The 19,428-nt window shown below is 32.9% G+C and overlaps 1 protein-coding gene across 2 annotated transcripts in view; it reads right to left on the reverse strand.

The window, feature by feature from the left end:
- The window catches only part of Dpy19l1 (dpy-19 like C-mannosyltransferase 1), a 95,873-nt gene that overhangs the window by 31,612 nt on the left and 44,833 nt on the right, over window positions 1-19,428 (reverse strand). For both annotated transcript variants that reach the window (XM_026387637.2, XM_077796779.1), the window contains exons 7-10: window positions 18,312-18,369; window positions 13,376-13,467; window positions 9,025-9,124; window positions 6,783-6,860 (exon numbers count right to left, since the gene is read on the reverse strand). In XM_026387637.2, the coding sequence (XP_026243422.2) occupies window positions 6,783-6,860; window positions 9,025-9,124; window positions 13,376-13,467; window positions 18,312-18,369 (328 nt within the window). The remainder of the gene's footprint in view (window positions 1-6,782; window positions 6,861-9,024; window positions 9,125-13,375; window positions 13,468-18,311; window positions 18,370-19,428) is intronic.

Here is a 19,428-nt window from a genome sequence, read left to right on the forward strand (position 1 = left end):
GAACTAATACTTGGATGTAGGATGTACAGGAAGAGGAGAAAAGGAGAAAAGCTTTTGGCTTGAGCAAACAGAGGTGAAATTTTGTCCATAAAAAGAGGGAAAATATTTTCTGAGAAATAGAGCTTATCAGGAAAACAAAACAGAAAAAATCTCAGAGGATTGGTATAGGCAGGTATTATATGTAAGGTGTAAACCGATTTTTGTGTATCAATTTTGTATCCTGATTCTTTGCCAAATCAAGGTATAAAAAGAAACAGAAGGCATTAAAATTGGAATGAAAGCAGTAAAATTATCTTTATTTACAAATAACTGTATTTAATATGGAAATAATTCTAAAGGCTACACAGAAATATTGTTAAAAATTCAGCAAAGTATCATGGTACAAAGTCAACACACAAAAATCAGTTGAATTTCTGTACACTGACATTGAACAATTTGAAAAGAAAATTTAGAAAATAATTATTTTATAAAAATGCTATCAAAAAGAATAAGATACTCAGTAATTGACTTAGGAGGTACAAGATTCATAAAATGAAAGGTACCAAACAATGCTGAAATAAATTCAGAAGACAGAAATAATGGAAAGACATCCTATGTTCATGGATTAGAAGACAGTATTATTAAAATGTTGGGAGAAAATACTTGCAATTATATATATGATAAGGGTTAATATCCAGAAAATGCAACACACACACATACACAGACACACACACACACACACACAAATCTATTCAAAAACAAGCAAAGGACAGAAAAATGTATAAGTTACCAAGAAGCCCATAAAAAGTTGCTCAATATAACTAATTATCAGGAAAATGTAAACCAAAACCAAAATCAGAGTACTGCATATAAGAAGCTTACTGAGAACAAATAAAAACACTAGCCAACCAACAATTCTTTTTATATCTGACAGAGAAGTGAGATCACAGGGCAAATGAAGGCCAAAAGGAGAGAGACAGACAGGTAAATACAGAAAATCACAAAAAATCACAGTGGAGCAGGAAACCATGAATAGACCTCTTTGGGGAACCAGTGCAGAGGCAGGAAAACCCAAAAGATAATTGATGAGTGCTGAAGGCTTAGTATGGACAACTTTGCAAGTTAAAAACTCTAGTGAACCTAGTCATGGGGAGGGCCTACAGTTTTGTTTTATTTCCAAGAGCTCTACTGCTTCTTCACAATGACTATCAGAGGAAAATCACTTTGTGTTTAAGACACAGGAAACGGGAAAAGTTCCACTTTGAGCATTTCATTCATAGAAAGAAACTAAAACAATTCTCTCCACTCACTTCCAGAAGCATAGGAAATATTTCCTAACTCATTTTATGAGGCCAATATTACTCTGAAACCAAATCAGAAAATAACATTACAAGAAAACTATAGGCCAGTATCTCATGAACACAGATGCAAAAACTTCAACAAAATATAAGCAAATTGAATCAAACAATGCACATAAAGAATCATACAACATAACCAAATAAAATGTATCCCAGGTATACAAGGATGGTTCAACATTCAAAGACCAATTAACATACTACTTTATATCCATCAATGGGTTTAAGAAGAAAAATTACATGACCAATCAATGCATGCAAAAAAAATTATCTGACAAACTTCAATACCCATTTATCATAAAAACTCAGTAAACCAGGAATAGAAGGAAACTTCCTCAACTTAATAAAGAAAATTAAAAGAATTATAGCTAGCACATACTTAATGGTGAAACTGAAAGCTTTCCTACCAAGATCAGGAATAAGGCAAAGAGGTTCCTACCCACTACTGCTTTTCAATATCATACTAAAAACCCAAGATAATTCAGTAAGAAAAGGAATAAAAGGTATAAAACTTGGGAAGAAATAAAATTGTATTTGCAGATGACATGATTATTCAACATAAACAACAAAATCAATATTCAAAAGAATCAACAATGAACTACTAGAACTAGTAAGGGAATAATGCAAGGTTGCAGGATACAGGTTATTGTACAAAAGTCAACTGTTTTCCATATGCCAGCAATGAACAAAGTAGAATTTGAAATTAATAACACAAAAAGTTAAAAAGTGTAAATATCCAACAAAATATGCAAAAGATCTGTACAAGGAAAACTATAGAACACTGATGAAAAATATCAAATTAAAGTTAAGTAGACGCAAAGATATTCCATATTTATTGACAGGAAGACACAATATTGTCAAGATGTCAGTTCTATCCAACTTGAGCTATATATTCAACAGAACCATAGTCATTATTGTAGCAAGTTATTTTACAAATATTAACAAACTGATTCTAAAGATATATGGTTATTAAAAAAAACTCAGAAGAACCAACACAATATATAGAAAATTATATTTATAAAACTCAGAAGACTGACACTACTTGATTAAGCTTACTATAAAGCTAGACAGTGTCAGTGTCAGATTGGTGAAAGAACAGACAAAGGAACGACTAGACAAACAGACATCAATAGAACAAAGTATACAGTCTAGAAAAAGACACATGAATAAGTTAACAGATCTTTGACAAAGGATTGAAGATAATACAATGGAGCAAAAACAGTATTTTCAACATATAGTGCTGGAACAAGCAGATATCTACATACCAACTATATATCTATCTAGACATAGGCCTTAAACCCTTCACAAAAACTAATTCAAAATGAACCACAGATCTAAATGTACATCACAAAACTATAAAACTCCTAGAAGTTAACAGAGGAAGAAACCTAGATGACCTTAGATACAGTTATGAATTCTTAGATATAATATCAAAAATATATTCCAAAAAAAGAAATAATTAATGAAATTAACTGCATTAAAATAAAAAATTCTTACTCTGAGAAAGTCAATGTAAAGAGAATGAGAAGATAAGCCATAAAATGGAAGAAAATATTCGAAAGAGACATATCTGATAAAAGACTGTTAACCAAAATATACAAAGAATTCTTAAAACTCAACAATAATAAACCCAATAAAAAAATGGCCAAAGACCTTAACAGATACCACACCAAATAAGATACAGAAATGGAAAATAAGCATATAAAAAAATGTTCATCCAAACTGAAACAACAATAAGATACCATATATATCTATTAGAATGGCTCAAATCCTAATTCTAACACCACCAAATACTTGCAAGGATGTGGAGCAACAGGAATTCTCACTTGTTGATAGTGACAATGTAAAATGGTATGGCTATATTGGAAGACAGTTGGGCAATTTCCTAAAAAACTAAATATACTCTTAACAAACAATCCAACAATTACTTTCTTTGGCATCTACCCAAGTGAATTATAACTCTATGTCTACATAAAAACCTGCAGGCAAATGTTTACTAAAGCTTTATTCATAACTGCCAAAACATGGGATTAACCAAAATGTCCTTCAGGAGGAGAATGGATAAACAGTGATGCATCCACATAATCAAAATGCTATTCAGCACCATGAAGAAATGAGCTATCAAAACTTGGAGGAAACTTAACTGCATTTTACTAAGTGAAAGAAGCCAATCTGAAAATCTATACATTGTGTGATTCTGAATATATGGCACTATGCAAAAAGAAAAACTAAGGAGACAATAAAGAGATCAGTGGTTACTAGGAGTAGGGGGTGAGAATAAAGTGAATAGGCAGAGCACAGAGGATTTCTAGGGCTATGAAACTATCTGTACAAAACAATAAGGGCTGGAAAGATGGGAGAATAAGGAGTTGTTGTTTAATGGGTACAGAGTTTCAGTTCTGCAAGATGAAAAGATTTAAAGATACAGACTGGTGATACTTGCAAAAATACATGAATGTACTTACTTCTTCTGAACTATATACCTGAAAGTGCTTAAGATGGTAAATTCTGTTACATATATTTTATCACAATTTTTTAAAGTAAAAATAATTCTTTTGTGGGCAATCTATATTTTTATAGCTATAATAAATTGAGGATTCCACTGCCACAAATAAAAAATAAAAAATTAATTAAAAAATTTTAACAATACATAAAATGAATTGCTTTACGTAACACCTTCTATTAAATTTCTAAATATATTTTTAATGATGTTTGGTACTATGAATCAAACTTTTAACTCATTTTCAAGTTGTTCAATGCTAATATGAAAATAGAATTGATGTTTGCATATTGATCCTATATCCTGAATTATGTTAAACTCATTGGTTTTAGTAACTGTTATAGATTCCTTGGAATTGTCTACATACATTCCATGTCATATGCAAATAAATATATTACTATTATTATTAAAAAATAAAGAAAAGAAATTGACAAACTATAAAGTAATAGTGAAGACAGAGAAGTAAATCACATAACTATATATTATTTACCTAAGAAGGTTCACCTACAAATTAAATCTGTATAAGTTCAGTAATTTGATAACTACAACTTTGAGTCAAAGCACTCAGCTATAGTTGCCTATGTGACTACATGATTGTGCAACTCTCAACATTTACCATTTATTCTGATTTGAAAAAAAAAATGTATTAATTGGTTTGGAAAAATAATTAACCAAATATATATAAAAGTTTACTGTTGGATCCATTCACCAAAAGAGATGTAAAAATCCTATAGAACAAATCAAATTCAACAATATATATCTAGCCCAGAAAAGCAAGAGGTTTTTTTTGTTTTGTTTTGTTTTTAAATGTTAGAAAAATCAGTTCATGTGCCTGGTACAGTGGCTAACACATGTAATCCCAGTGACTCAGGAGGTTGAGACAGGAGGATCTCCGAGTTCAAACCCAGCCTCAGAACTTAGGGAGGCCTTAAGCAACTCTGTGAGAACCAGTCTCTAATAAAATATTAAAAGGATTGAGGATGTGGCTCAGTGGTTAAGTGTCCCTGAGTTCAATACCTACAAAATAAAAGAATAAGAAAGAAAAGAAAAGAAAATCAGTTATGGCATATTTGCCATAGTAGCAGATTAAGGAGGGAAAAACAGGATCATCTAAGCAGATGCAGATTTCATGAAACTTCATATTTACTAAGTACATTTTAAAGTGCTCAAAGCATGATGAGGACAAGATAAAAGGAGAAGCTGGTCCAAACAGTTGGACAAATACGGAACAATGTGAGCATCAACATAAAAGCAAAAATAATGGATTATACTGCTCTGAATAAAACAGATAGCATTTTCTCTTGAATATAAGAGAAAAACTGATAGAAGGTTTGAATGGGAATATCATAAAAATGGAAACACAAAGGTCCATAAACATAAGATGTTCAGCTTTACTGAGAGAAAATGTAAATTAAGGTCACTAGATACCATTTTATACCAACCAGACTGAACAAAAAAAAAATTTAAATGTAGAATAATATGAGCTGTTATACATTGCTATTTGAAGTAGTTTGATCATTTTAGAAAAATCATTTGGTATTTATGGAGTTGAACATGTGCATAATTTACCACCCAGCAAGTCTACTACAGGGTAAATACTCCAGAGGAACTTTTTAATATATATGCCTCAGGAGATAAGAATAAGAATATAATGTTATTCATAAATGAAAAAAGAAGTACAGGTGGTAGAGAGGAAAGAATCTAAATATCCTTCTGTAAGAAAATGGATAAATTGTACTTTATTCATACAATGGAAAACGTAAAGCAGTGAAAATATCTGAACATCAATATAAATCTCAGAAATTTGAGTAAAAACATGATTCTCAAAAGAAAAGCATTTATACAAACCAAACCCATGCTAATATTTAATAATAAAAATATATATTATTTGGGAATACATACAGAGTGTATATTACATACAGAGTGAAGTTTAAAAGGAAAGCAAGCTTATAACAATTTAAAGAGTGAGTACATTTAACTCTCAGAGAGGTGAAAGATATTTATAGGTCACATAGGACTTCACAGTAATGACAAGGTTCTATTTTTCATTTGGAGGACAATCTCATAGTTGTTAATTTTGTAAATGTGTTCATAACCATAACTTCCCTACACTTAAATGTCCTTTTATGTTTATCAACTACTATAGAGAATTAAAAAGCAATAATGGCATACTACAATAACATAAAGATCATCAGAAAGCACCATATATATACATATATATAAATTAATAATAGAAGACAAATGTTTTTAAAAGATAATTCATCAACATCAACTCATCAGTCTTGGGACCTTTGCTCTGGTTGCTCCACCAACCTAGAATATTCTTCTCTGTGGTATCTATTAGCTACCACCCTGTCCTCCTTCCAATCCTTGATCAGTTTCCTTCTTCTTAACGTGATGCAACCTGACCACTTTACTTGATACCTGGATCTTATATCCTGTGACCCTGGCACTACTGATCTGCCCATTCTCTTTAATCCTTATCATCCTCCAATATGCTAATTTATCCTTTTAGCACACTCATTATTTATTCTGTCTTCTCTCCTTCCTCACACTACTAGAAGACCAGCCACATGAATGCTAGAGCCTCTAGTTCTAGTCACCCACCTGTCCAACATGCTTAGTGGTAGATGCCCAGTGAATGAATACTTCATTTTACCAGACAGCTCTCCACAGATAATATACTACTGTTGCATATTTCTTTCATGAATTGCTTTTATTGATAAAGTATAAATTCGATACATCCTCAAACAGATACTATGGCCAAAATTAAAACTCTCTGGGTGGCCTATGTAAAATGAGGTCTGTCAACTATATTACAGTGTTTGAACAACCCTTATCTTAGTTATAGAGTCATTTTACAACTAGTTTCAACAATAAGCAAATTAAATATTAGTCAGAAGTTCATCTTAAGATCAAACAAAACAAAAACAATTAAAATTCATTACCATGTGTATATAAATGATCTTCCGTAATTTATATATATCAATATACCCCACAACATATACTGCAAATAATGATGCAATCTGAAATTTAAAAAGAAATTAAGTTAAAAATAAAAATAATATACATATAAAATAAATAAGTATAAAAATGCAGGAAAATAATTTTGTTGCCTTAAATTTATTTATAGTTACACAGAAAGTGAGATTATGATTTTCCTTTATCTCCCAATTTATTATTGAGTATGGTCAATATATTAACTTGGCAAATTGTGCTTGATTTTCTTCTGTCATGTACAGCTCACATGAATTATTTACTTTGTGGATCATCCAAAAACAACACTCATTTTTATATCAGGTTGACTATCATTAACATGTATAATTAAAGTACTCTGATCCATAAAAAATATGAAAATGTAATTATAACATATCCATTAATACATAATTGGGGAAGGTACATTAAGACTCAAAAATAAGCAATACATGTTTATGTAAAAATAATGATTTCTGATTTTTGTCACTCTTCACAAGTATCTCTGTTAGTGTTGTATTTCATTAGTATAAATATTCAAATATTAGTTATAATGAAATTTATTAAATTTCAAATTAAAAGGAGTACTTTCACTACAAAGGTACTTTTAACTTTCCAATTTGAAGAAAATTGTACATTATTAATCAAGAATTCTATTAGAATTATTTAGACGGATTGATTAAATGATGACACTGTATCTCTTATAAAGAGGTCTTACGTCAGACAATGCCTCTCCACCCTTCTTCATGGAGAAAGCCATTCAAATTAAATCCCATGCCTCTCCTACCACACATACATAGCAAATTGAAACAGCTAAATATTTAAACATATAACTTAAATTACAATCTTTAAGGATTTTATCTCCAAATAATCTACAACAAACGTTCCTATTAGTAAAAACAAACAAAATAAACACCACCACCAAACCAAGATCCAAACCAAGATGTCTCTTCTTTTAGTTACCCATGGGGAAACCATACTGCTTAAAAGTGACTAACAACTCACACTCCCTCACAGTTGTTATTCATATTATTTTACTTCATATAATAATAACTCTAGGGAAGTGTGTGTTGTTATTCAACATAAGAACCACAGAGGCATGTCAACTCCCCCCACCACACACACACACACACACACACACACACACACACACACACACACAAAAGGAAGGATATCTTCACTAACTGAAAGCAATGGGGAAAGTAAGATCCTTTTTCACTCCAAAGGCTAAACAATATATAGAACACCTCCATGGTAGAATCTTAAAGAGATGATCTCAGGGATAATTTAAATAAAAAACTAATGTAAAATGTCATCAAACCAAAGAAGGTAAAGGAGTCTAAAAGATAAGATCAAAGGAAAAAGTAAGTACAAATCAGGTATATTAAAAAAAAAAAAAAAAGATGAACGAATCTGGCTAAGTACTAGGTACTTTGTTGAGTCTTAATATATTACCCTCATCTGATCCTAACCACAACCCAATAAAGTGGGTTCTTTTATTTTCTCTATTTTAGAAATGAGAAAATTGAAACTAAGAAAAGTTAAGTTTTTTGTCAAAGTCAAGCAGCTAATGAATAGAATTAGGACTCATATCTAGGTCTGACTTCAGTACTGAAGCAACACATTCCAAAGAATATTAAAAAGCAATTCATCTACTGCTTTATACAAATATGGCAAGCATAATAATAAATAAGTAGGAAATGGGAGGAAAATGAATACATAATAGCTACCTTGTTTAATATGTCAATATTTGAAAAGAAGGAATGAATACATGAAAAGGTGATAAACTCCAAATTGGGAGGGGAAATTATAAAATATGAACTTCATTAGCTATTTATCCTCTTATCCGATGTAGTTATCCTACATGTAAAAAATATGGCACTATGCATAAAAGTAACACATTTTACTTAAGAGAAATACTATAGTTATTTAAAAGAAATAATTAAAATTATAATATTAGTTCTCTTTTAAACCCACAAATATTGAGTAACAAAGATAAGCCGTTTATAAAATGGATTCATAAATGCATTTTTCTAGTAAGTAAATAATACTCATTAATAAACAAATCTTGCACATTTCCTTACTCTGAACTTTCTTTAAAACCATTAAATAAACATTTTAGGACTTAGAATCATATAGGAGCTCAGTTATAATGTTAAACAAATGAGTTCACTTAATCAAATGCTCTAAATCACTTTAAAAATATAATCACCTTACCTGAGTAAGAAGTACAAACTGAGCAAACTGCCATGGAAGCATGAAAAATATATTGGAAATGCAGAGCGCAATCAAGCTTCCTCTATAAAGTTTTGTAGCCCTTGAAAAGGTAAAATAAATATCAGTAAGTTTAACAACAAAAGAGTCTAGCATGGCTTCCAACCACTGCAAATTAGAATCTCCAACATGATGTGTTATAACACAAACTGAACATAAAATGGACCAATGGGTTAGAAATTATGTCTCCTGACACCCAATTACAACAATTTTCTGTAAAAAGTAAATGTCCATTTATTACTGTAAAAACACAAAACCCTGTCATGGAACTGCCCAGGTTAGTACAGAAACTGAATTTTTTTTCCAAAACTTAAATGTTGATTCAATAGATTCATCAGTTGGAGAGAGAGACGATATCTATGAAAAAAATGACAAAAAAGTGGAATATTCTAAATGCTATATAATATATATATATATACAAATGTTGAAAGAATTCAGAATCAGAGCTGAGCAGCTGAGAAGATTTTGTGAGGATGTAGGATAAAAGTTGGTCTTGTACTAGTAGAACATAGAAAGAGAACTAGAAAGGAGGCAAAAGTGGGGCAGGGGAGGGCAGTTCTGGAGCCATCTTTAGAAGATTCACATTGATACTGACTTGTGATTTAGGAGAATTTGGGGAGGGTGAGGTGATTCATCTTTTTTCCTAAATCTGAGCCAGTGCAAAGCCCCTAAATATACCCAACATTCTTTACAGAAGTAGCGTGTGCACGTGAACATACCAAGGGTAAGCAGCTTGGAGAGAAGAAAGCAAACCTTCTTGGGTTACAACCCCCTGGTGCACTGAGCATCACCATAGAATGCCTTTCTTCACTTCTTCAAATAGCCCTTCCTCAAAGGACATTCCTCTCTGCTCTTCTAACCCAACTGAAGTTATTTTTAAACTCCAGGTAACCTAAATGAATCACAAAATCAACTAGATAAAACCCAGCTTTTTTTTTTTAATGTAGACATTTAGAGGGAAACAGAATAGATAAGACTGCATCCTACCCAAAAAGTTTTGAAAGTTTCTTAGATAGAAATTTCTTTACATTTCTCTACAGCTTTTTAAAATTTTTCCTCTTTCATTTTTTTTTCCCCATGATGCTTGTCATGAACGCAGGGCCTTGCACATCCGGACAAGCACTCTATAACTAAGCTACACCCCTGACCCCTCACTATTGCTTCTGGATACTAAACAGTATTTCCATTTTATGGGTAACAAGAGACATTAAAGATATCCAAGTAGAATTTAATACTAATCTGGCAGTTGGTACAGAATGCACTGGAGGGGGATAAGAACAAATAGAAACCAATGGAATTCTAACTGGTGATGTATGATCAATACACCACTGACCCAAGACAAGAGAAATGAAAACATAAATATTGCCAAGAATAACGAAGGAAAAACTAAGACTGTGCTGTTATTAGGTGGCTGATAAAAAATCCAAATTTCTAAAAATACTTAAAAATTCAAACCTGGACAAAATTAATTTGTTAAAATAAAATATGCAGCTAACCTTACTAATAATTGATTACCAGCATTTAGGAATAGTTTCTTTTCCAGTTTTATCACAGTTCCCTCTGCACTGCAGTATATTTCAACACAGCTCAGCTGCTTCTTGCTCACCCAACCCACTCACCCAACCTCCCTCTCATATTATCAGATTTTTTACTACAGATAGAAACCAAGAAAACTAGAGGAAACAACTATCCTTCCAAAGAGGAAAGGAATCAATAATAAAGATGAAATACCAGAAGATGTGAACAATCAGTAGAGATGAAGTCATTATTCCTCAAAAGAAAGACAAGAAGTCTGCCAAGGATCCAGAAAAGAGGATGTGGTTTCCCAGCTGTCAAGACTGCACTTCCCAAAGTGCAACTGTCACTTCAGGAAAATAAAAGTAGAGCCAGTCCACTTCCAGCAACCAGTCACACCAACCATGCTAGGTAAGTAGGGAGTCATGCCAACAAGAAGAAAAGAAACAAGGAAAGTTGCCCCCTTAACTGAGAGCTGCCAATGAAGGTGTCAAGGAGGATCAAGATGATGATGAACCAGCACTGGCAAAAGCAGCATAATGAGGAATATGAAAAGGAAGACATCAACCAAGATAAAAACAGAGTATGAAGATTTCTTATGATTTATTTGGAAGACTAAAGGAAGAGCTTGAAACAGAAGTCCTTGGAGAACAAATAAGAGAAGAACCCAACATTAAGCAGCCCCTGAATGCATGAAACAGCAATTGGAGCAACCTCACTTATGGTAGGTAAAATAATGGCTTCCAGAGATGACCTCATCCTAATTCCTGGAACCTGTGCATGTCACTTGACATGGCATAGGGGAACTAAGGTGGCAAATGAAATTAAAATTTATAATCACCTGACGTAAAGAGAGAGAAATTATCCTGGATTATCCAGGAAGGCCCAATGTAATTACAAGGGTTTTGATTGGTTTGTTTTGTTTGGCAATACTGGGGACTGAACCTAGCAGTCTGCCATTGAGTTACCTATGAAGGCCTTTTTTATTTTGAGAGAGGCTCACTAAATTGCCCAAGCTGGGCTCCATTTTTTGATTCTTCTGCATTAGATTCTTCAGATGTTCAAGCTGAGATTATGGGCTAGTAGCTAGGATTACAAGCATGTGTCACCATGTCCAGATCAAAGGGTTCTTAAAAGTAAGAAAAGCAGCAGCAGAGAACGTTGGAGTGAACTGACAGAAGAAGAATTCAATCCTCCATTGGTGGCTTTGATGATGGAAGTGATCCTGAGCCAAGAAATTCAGGCAGCCTATAGAAGCTAGAAAAGGCAAGTAGTAAATGACTCCCCCGGCCCCCACCCCAGGATGCACTCCAGGAGGAGAGCATCCCTGCCAACATCTTGAGGTTTAGGACCTCTGACTTATAGAACTACAAACTAATAAATCAAAGTTTGTGGCAATTTGTTATCACAGCAACAAGAAACTAAGACAACCAACTAAGACAGTACAGATGGACTCAGCAAATGAAGCAGCACCATTCAAGCTCCACAGGTTACATCAGATTAGAGAGTAAACAGGAGACGAATCGAAGGTTTGCCTTCACTGGATTTAAAACAGGAGCAGAGGCAGAAGAAAAACTGGACTGAGACACTAATGGGCAAACCAGTGTGTTCACCACAGGGAAAAAAGCTAAGATCAAGAACATGGATGTGGAAAAATGCTTCAGCAATGGTCACTCACTCTCCTACAACACAACATTTCTTCCAGAAAGTCTGAAGAGAGACTATGTCTCAAGGTGCCCCAAAACCAACAGGGCAGAGCTAAAGGTTATTACTTCATAAACATTTACTTTATTTGAAGTAAATAAAGAAGCTTAAAATCCAATAATAAAAGAGGATTTAAGAGACAGCAATAAAGCTAGAGTTGCACAGACTAAAAAAGCTGATAATACAAAAGTCATCTCCCCATCCCAAATGGGAAAGATCTATCTGAAGACATGACATAGGGGACTGGAGGCCATGTACTGGTGCTATACCTCCTGAGGTCATTACACAGGTAAATTATTGAGCATAATAGACTTTAACAAGTTTCTTTTGAATTCAACGGAACACTGAAGGGCGTTCTGAGTCCCAGACAGTGTCAGATTTTTATCATATTTTGTTCTCTTTTTCTACAGGCTCCATTTTGTTTTATATTTACCCTCTGAAGCAAGGCAATGTATATGGAAACTCAGTATGTCAACAGAAGGGGAAATGTTCTCCCCTGCTCTCACTGGTGCTTGAACTAGCTGAAGATCAGATGAACAGGAAAAGCCTGAACTTCTAGCATGAATTCTCCTAGAACATCTCTGGTCTGCTGGGGAGTTTTCCTTCTATTCCTACTATCTGACAGGAATACTAAACAAATATAGGAAGACAAACTACTTGTGTTATGTACCTGATGATGACAACTGTGTGAGGTGTTCCTGACTTCAAAGAACTATATCTTACAAGATTAAAGTATAGCACAAATAATCTCCCTATCTTTCTGCCCACTTTTAGGAGACTGTAGTGGTAACAAATAAAGACTTAGGTAAGCAGAGAAGAAGTGAAAGCTTTCCTTGAGCAGCCACTGAGGACCACTAAGAGAAAGCAAGAGGACTAGAAGGCAGACAGAGGAAACGTCTTCAGTACTATGGATTTTCAAGTTACACTTTTTTAAAGAATCTTTACTAATTCAACATAACAAGGTCATCTCAATTAATTTATTATGTTGGCTTTTTTATTATGGAAACTTAAAAAACATTACTTTAGGTTATTGGGGAGAGGAACACCAGAAAATCTAAGGACAAATGAATATTACCTGAGAATATGAGTCACAAGCAACATCTGAAGTACAAGGAAAGGATATGAAAAGCTTTCACGGAGAGGCGGTGTCCACATCACACGGGTACACTGAAAAAAGAACAATCAGAGTGTATGATATACTTGCTAAATTTGCTAAGTAAGACACAGAAGTGAAAGCTGCTATTTATAAATGCAAAGAGAAGTACATCTCACACATAATTTAAATGACATATTATAAAACAAGTTACTGGACTTTTAACAAACAGCAAAATTGGGAAATAAGAAATCTTACTGAGAAAGACACACAAGGATAGATGTCTTTCCTTGTGTGAGAACAAAGAGAAAGACAACATTTTTCTTCTCCATTCATGAGTTGATGGACACATTGGTGAATTCCTATCTTGGTTACTGTGAATAATGCTGCAATGAACACCGAAATGCAGGTGTGTCTATTATATACTGATTTCATTTCCTTTGGCTACATACCCAATAGTGGGTTTGTTGGAAATAGGGTAACTATTAGTTATAACAACATATAATATATTCCAAAATAACCAGAGATGTACAAAAGTTCCCAGCACACAGAAATGATTGATGTTTGAGGAAATGGAAGAGTTTATTACCCAGACTCTGGTCTCTAAATATCATTTTCCACTAACAGGATCCAGGATTCCTTGGAAAATAACTGATTCTATATCTGGGGACAAGAAAGTACAAGGCAATACTAGGACAGTAGAAACCTTCAAAGACTGAAGGACACACCAAAGCACTAAGGGACTAAGAACAGTACCCAAAAGTATTAAGCATCTTGGAATTAATCCAACAAAAGAAGTACAAGACACAAAAGATTGCTGAGAGAAATTAAAGTAAACTGATACAAATGAAGTGCTATAGCCATGTTCATAGAGTAGAGCTGATTCAATATATTTAGGATCTAAATTTTCCCAACTAATCTAGAGATTCAGAGTGATCACTATTAAAATCCTGAAAGGTTGTGTTTGTGTTGAGGAAGAAAGCAATAATGACAAGCTGATTCTAAGATTTATACAAAAACACAAAGGATCTGAAGAGCTATGGTAATACTAAAGAAGAGCAAGGTTGGAGACTTTACTATCAGATATCAAATATACAAAGCTACCTATTTAGTGTGATACTAGCTTAAAGATAAGCAGACAAAGGGAACAGAATTGAGTCTAAAAACAAACTCAGAAATATACAGTCACTTTATTTATGACAAAAGCACCACTAAAAAGAATGGTCTTTTTAACAAAAGGCATTAGGTTAACTGGATTAAATAAAATAGTGCTAGGAATATGGCTTGGTAGTAAGCACTTTCCTAGCATGTGGGAACCACTAAGTTCAATTCCCAGTAGGAAGGAAGGAAGGAAGGAAGAATTAAAAATTACTATTAGCAACGGTCAATGCAAGGACTAACTCAGGAAAGGATCATCAATGGATAGTATAACCTTGTGGTCAAATGTTATAAGGGAACAGGATATTCAGTGGCTCAAAGTATCAACCCACAACCTCTTAATCAATGTAGAAGGAATAGAAGCATTCTTATAATAGATACATCTAGACAGTCACCATCTTAACCATATGACCAAGTAAACTCAATAATGGGACAAACTGGTCTTACATACCTCCACATGAACTACAATGAAAAAGGCACAACCTCATCTACATCATGTTGTTCACAAAAATATCTAATCTAAATCCATTAGTGAGAAATAATAAGACAAATCTAATTTGTCAGGCTTCTATAAAATAATAGACCTGGACTCCCCAAAAATGTCAATGCCAAGGAAAAGAAAAAGACAGGAGAACTGTTTCAGATAAACTGTTCTAGATAAAATCATGGCCATATGCAATGTATGAACTTAATCCGATTCTATATCCAAAACATAAGCATAAAGGAACTTACTGGGAAAACTGTGGAAATATAAATATGGACTATAATAAGTTATTATTGCATAATTTTCAGTATTGAACTTCCTGAGTATGATGATAAAGGTAAACTGTGATTATATAGGACTTGCCTTGCTTTCAGGCAATAGATACTGAGGTATTGGGGGGTAAGATGTCATCATGTCTGCAACTCATTTTCCAATGGATCAGAAAAATGTCTGTGTGCAGGGGTGTGTATAAGAGAGAAAGCAAATGTGGCAAAATGTGAAAACCTGTAAATGAAAGTGACGATAAATACCACATGATCTCACATATATATGGAATCCAAAAGCATCAAACTGATTGAAACAAAGAACAAAATGGTAAGTTAGTTAATGGGCTGGGAACAAGGGGAAAAGAGAGGGATGGGAAAGCAGAGAAAATTAACCAAAGAGCACCAAGTTCCAACTAGATTAAAAGAAAAAGTTTTAGTGATCTATTGTATTACACAGTGACCACAGTTTATGCATTGTATAATTCAAAATTGCTATAAAAATAGCTTTTTAACATTCTTATAAAAATATTGATAAGGTAAGGAGTATAGTTACTAGTTTTGACTCTTTAGAGTACAGTTTGACTATACTCCAAAAATACACTCAATAATTCATCAATTAAAATAAATAAAAATTAAAAATAAAATTTTAAAAGAATCATCTTCCTACTTAGCAAACTTGAGGTAATCACTTATCTTTTAGTGCTTTCATTTTAATGCATAATGGCATATTATTTTCTATTTATTACAAAAGAATATTACATAAGGGTTATCAAGATTGTTCAAAGTATTTTGAGAATTTTTTTCCAAATATTATATAAGTAACATAAGAAGCCTGATAAGTAAAAATATCTATATAATTGATTATGGAATACATAACCTCAATATGATTGATCATTACTTTGGGCAACTTATAGCCCCTTTATTTTCACTTTTCATATTTGAAGGCTTTGTTTTAAATAATTTGATTAATATATTTGTGCTATATATTTCCTACTTTGTTAAGGCAAAAATTTCTCTCTGAGGGAAAAAAAATTTTTTTAAGTATATCATATATCCAGTACAGGACAAACTAAATAATGGAATAGAACTAAAAAGCAAGTAACAATTTACAACTATTTGGGGGACACATAAGCAATTCAGTCAAGTGATTAAAACATTTCTTCTATAACAGTAAGATACTAGTCATTAACCAAAAGCAATTTTAGTGAAGAAAGCTCACTAGATACATGAATAGGCATTACCAGAGTAAATGCTTCCATTCATATAAAAATTGCATACTTTAGGCAACATTTTTAAAAATCAGAAAAAAAGGTCTGAAAATCTCATAATCTGAAAGCCAAAATATATTCAAAATTATGTTTTCAATTACTTGAGCACTCAATAACACTTTTCCCCAAAACTGCAGTTTACACTATCATTTTTTAAATAGACGCTATTCCACACAAAAAAGTCACTTTTAAAGCTACATTACATCTAAATGCAATTGTTTATTTGGTTATTTCAATAAGACTACAATTCTAATTCTAATCATATTTATCTTTTCTTAAAAAAGTGATGTCTAAGCATGTTGAAATAAACTCAAGTTAGCTGAAAAAGTAGCAAAAAGAAAATCCATCAGTCTGAAAACTCAAGCTAAGTAGTTTGAATTCCATTGTTAAAAACTGAAAAGATTTTGTAAGAAATGATGTTCTTGCTACACGAGCATCAAAATTATAAGAAAAACATAAGATAAGGAATTAACAATCCGAAGTTGACATGGAGGGTAACACAATGAACCTTTGTGCTTATAAACAGTGGTCTTTCTAACTGCATCTTGGCTCAAAAACATTAAATAATCCCTTTCCTCCAGCATCTTGTTGTTAATATACAATGCTTCTTTCTTCTATTATTAAGCCATTATATCCCATTTCTTAGGTCATTTTTAAAGAATCTTTGCTTCAAAATGTTTCATAGTCCATACTATCACAATGAACAGCATCCAGTAAGGAAAAGTCAAATTATTCTTTTCTTTTCTTTCCTCAAAACTCACACTACACTAAATAACTTATGTTACACAGCAATCATTTGTCAAGCATCTTCTCATCTACAAGGCCACTCCAGCTTTATACTTCTGTGATTCCAGGGAATTAAGTGCATATTAGTGGGCCACCACTAGTAAAGTACATTAACTTTGCATGATTACTAATTCTTAAGAGCTTTTTAATATGCACACAATCAAATACTGAAGACACTCAGTGTATAAACTAAGAAAATATGAAGTCACTTGAAAAAAAGCAAGCTGACCTTTCTGAACAGAGATATATTTAGTAGAAAGTTGTTTACAAATATGATTAAAGGAAAGAAGTCACTGTCACTTTGAATTTATATTAAAATTTAATTTGAACTAAACTTTTCGTAATAGTAATAATAAGTAAAAATAACACTTCAAGTTAACAATTACATAGCAGTTATGTTCCGAACATTGCTTTTGGCATTTTACACAAGTGAATTCATTTACTTACTGTAAAAATCCTCCTATAAAACTAGAATATCATTATGCCAATTGCCAAAAGGAAATAAAGGCACAGAGAAATGAAATGACTTGCTCAGCTAGCACAGCTACTAAATGATAGTCAGGATCTGAACCCAGGCAACCTGATCCAGAATCTTTGTACTTCATAATGCTATTTTTTTATTCAGAAAGCCCACAGACATTTGCAAATGTGTAGGTATAATAAAAATTCCTTAAAGGACAATTAAAAGTATATTGTTCCTAAAATATGAGCTTTTATCATTTTAAAAAGAATTGTTATAGATCCACTATTTTCTCAAACCAGTAATAATAATATCATGTAAAAGATATAAGGGTCATGAAAAGTTAACTTAAAATAAAATATTACCACTTAAATTTTGGGTCAAAATAATAAGATCAAACATTTAAAGAATGCTACTGCAGATTAAATTTAAAGAAATTTAAGGAAGAAAGCTGTATTTCCAAGGTTAATTCTGAAAGCATTTTCTGACCACCTACCTCTCCATGATTGAAAAAGAAGCATAACACTGTAACCAGGCCTCCCAATCGACTTCCACTGGAAAAGAGGATAAGAAAGCACAACTCAAATATCAGAAATCCAGTGCAACCTAATAAAACCTTAAAATAATATAACATGACAATCTTTCAGAACTACAACTCTTTCGGCCACAGTAGAATTTACTTATGCTTATTTACAAAATAATTTATTTCTCCAAAGTATTTGTCAAAATACATTTCATTTTTAAAAATCTCATTTGCTATCTTCAAAATGTGTACAGTCAGAAAAGCAAATAACCTGAAAAGGAATAGAAAATGATCAATAGTCATGCTACTGTGCATCTTCAGTTGGATTTTTCTTCTTTTTTTCCCTCAGCACCACATATTTATCTATGTCCTACAACATTTCTCAAACTATTTTCCTTAGGATACATGACATACATTAGAGAAAGGGAAGAGGGGAAAGTGCAGAAAGAACTCTGAAACAGTCATGCAGTTGGAAACCACCACACTGCCTAGTCAGCCTGCTCTTAGAAATCCACAAAGCATGTCAGCACACTGAAGACTTCATTCACTTCCTCCCAAACCGCATCCCCAAATCAGTTTTGAAAAGAACATACCTAGGAAGCACTAGTTTCCAGATAAAAGTTTTATTTCTCACTTATTTATAGAAAAGTGAAATTGAATACAAATATCAAAGTACAACCTTCAGGTTTATAATTTGCTAAGAAACTACAATGGTAAAGTCTGTCAGCTCTAAAAACTAAATTTGATTTGGTGTTATAGTTAAATATGAATTATCTCTCAAAGCCCTGTGAAAGATACTGCAAGAAACTTTAGAGGGGAAATGATTGGGTCATGAGAATCTTAATATAATTAGTGAATTAACCCACTGATAAGGATTATCTGGGTGGTAACTACAGGCAGGTAGGGTGTAGTTGGAGATGGGGAGGGTCCCCCTGTGGTGTACCTTTGGGCTGTTTATTTTGTCCCTGGTGAGCCTAAGCAAGAGTTCTTGCTCTGCTTCCTGACTGTCATGCCCTGAGCTGCTTGGCTCCACCACACCCTCTACCTTGATGTTCTGCCTCATCTTGGGCCCAGAGAAATGGAGTCGGCC

Source organism: Urocitellus parryii, chromosome 3 (genome assembly GCF_045843805.1).
Source record: "Urocitellus parryii isolate mUroPar1 chromosome 3, mUroPar1.hap1, whole genome shotgun sequence".
In the NCBI taxonomy this organism is placed as follows: Eukaryota; Metazoa; Chordata; class Mammalia; order Rodentia; family Sciuridae; genus Urocitellus; species Urocitellus parryii.